Source organism: Buceros rhinoceros, unplaced genomic scaffold, assembly GCF_000710305.1.
Source record: "Buceros rhinoceros silvestris isolate BGI_N320 unplaced genomic scaffold, ASM71030v1 scaffold20596, whole genome shotgun sequence".
In the NCBI taxonomy this organism is placed as follows: domain Eukaryota; kingdom Metazoa; phylum Chordata; class Aves; order Bucerotiformes; family Bucerotidae; genus Buceros; species Buceros rhinoceros.
This window is the reverse complement of record NW_010417517.1, coordinates 3013-3698: the sequence shown is the minus strand read 5'-3', so window position 1 is coordinate 3698 and position 686 is coordinate 3013. Positions and strand designations below refer to the sequence as shown.

At 59.8% G+C, this 686-nt stretch overlaps 1 protein-coding gene across 1 annotated transcript in view; it reads right to left on the bottom strand.

Annotated features, from left to right (window-relative positions):
* Positions 1-416: 416 nt before the first annotated feature.
* LOC104495277 (glycogen phosphorylase, liver form-like) overlaps positions 417-686 on the bottom strand; it is a gene marked incomplete at its 5' end in the record, with an annotated part of 3247 nt that continues 2977 nt past the window's right edge. Inside the window, 1 exon segment of the mRNA XM_010138225.1 lies at positions 417-497. Within this exon segment, the coding sequence (XP_010136527.1) occupies positions 417-497 (81 nt within the window).

Below are 686 nucleotides of genomic sequence, written 5' to 3'. Positions count from 1 at the left end.
GGCAACCAGCCGCTTGCACCCACCACAAGCACTCCCCCAAACCCACGCCAGGAACCGCCCCATTGCACTGAACTTACTGCTGAACGTAATAAAAACTACTGAGAAACTTTCTAGCTTGCCCGCTGCCCCGAGGAGGCTGCAGGTGACGCGGGGGATGGAGCTACTGCTGTGAGCTGGGTGCTGCTCCCGGGACATGCGGGCCGTGACCAGGAGCATCACACGGGGCAGCAGAGGGGGTACATGGGCCTGACTCCACACACCCCTTAACCCCCCTGGCACTGATGCCTGGCAAGAGCCACACCCCAGCTCCTGCTTCAGCATCGCCTGCAAGGGCTCAGCCAGCTGTGCCCAGCTGTGCTGCCCACCCTGCCCCGCACCGAGCCCCAGCAGCTCGCCCCTCACACCCCCTTCCTGCGTTAGCCTTGGTGCAAGCGAGTCCAGTCCCTAATTTTAGGCTTCGGCCCCTTGGACTCCAATGGCACTTTTATTTTTAGTACCTACACAAGCGACAGGGCGACGTGGTTGTGCTTTCCGCACGACCACACCCCCTTCCTGCGTTAGCCTTGGTGCAAGCGAGTCCAGTCCCTAATTTTAGGCTTCGGCCCCTTGGACTCCAATGGCACTTTTATTTTTAGTACCTACACAAGCGACAGGGCGACGTGGTTGTGCTTTCCGCACGACTCTTG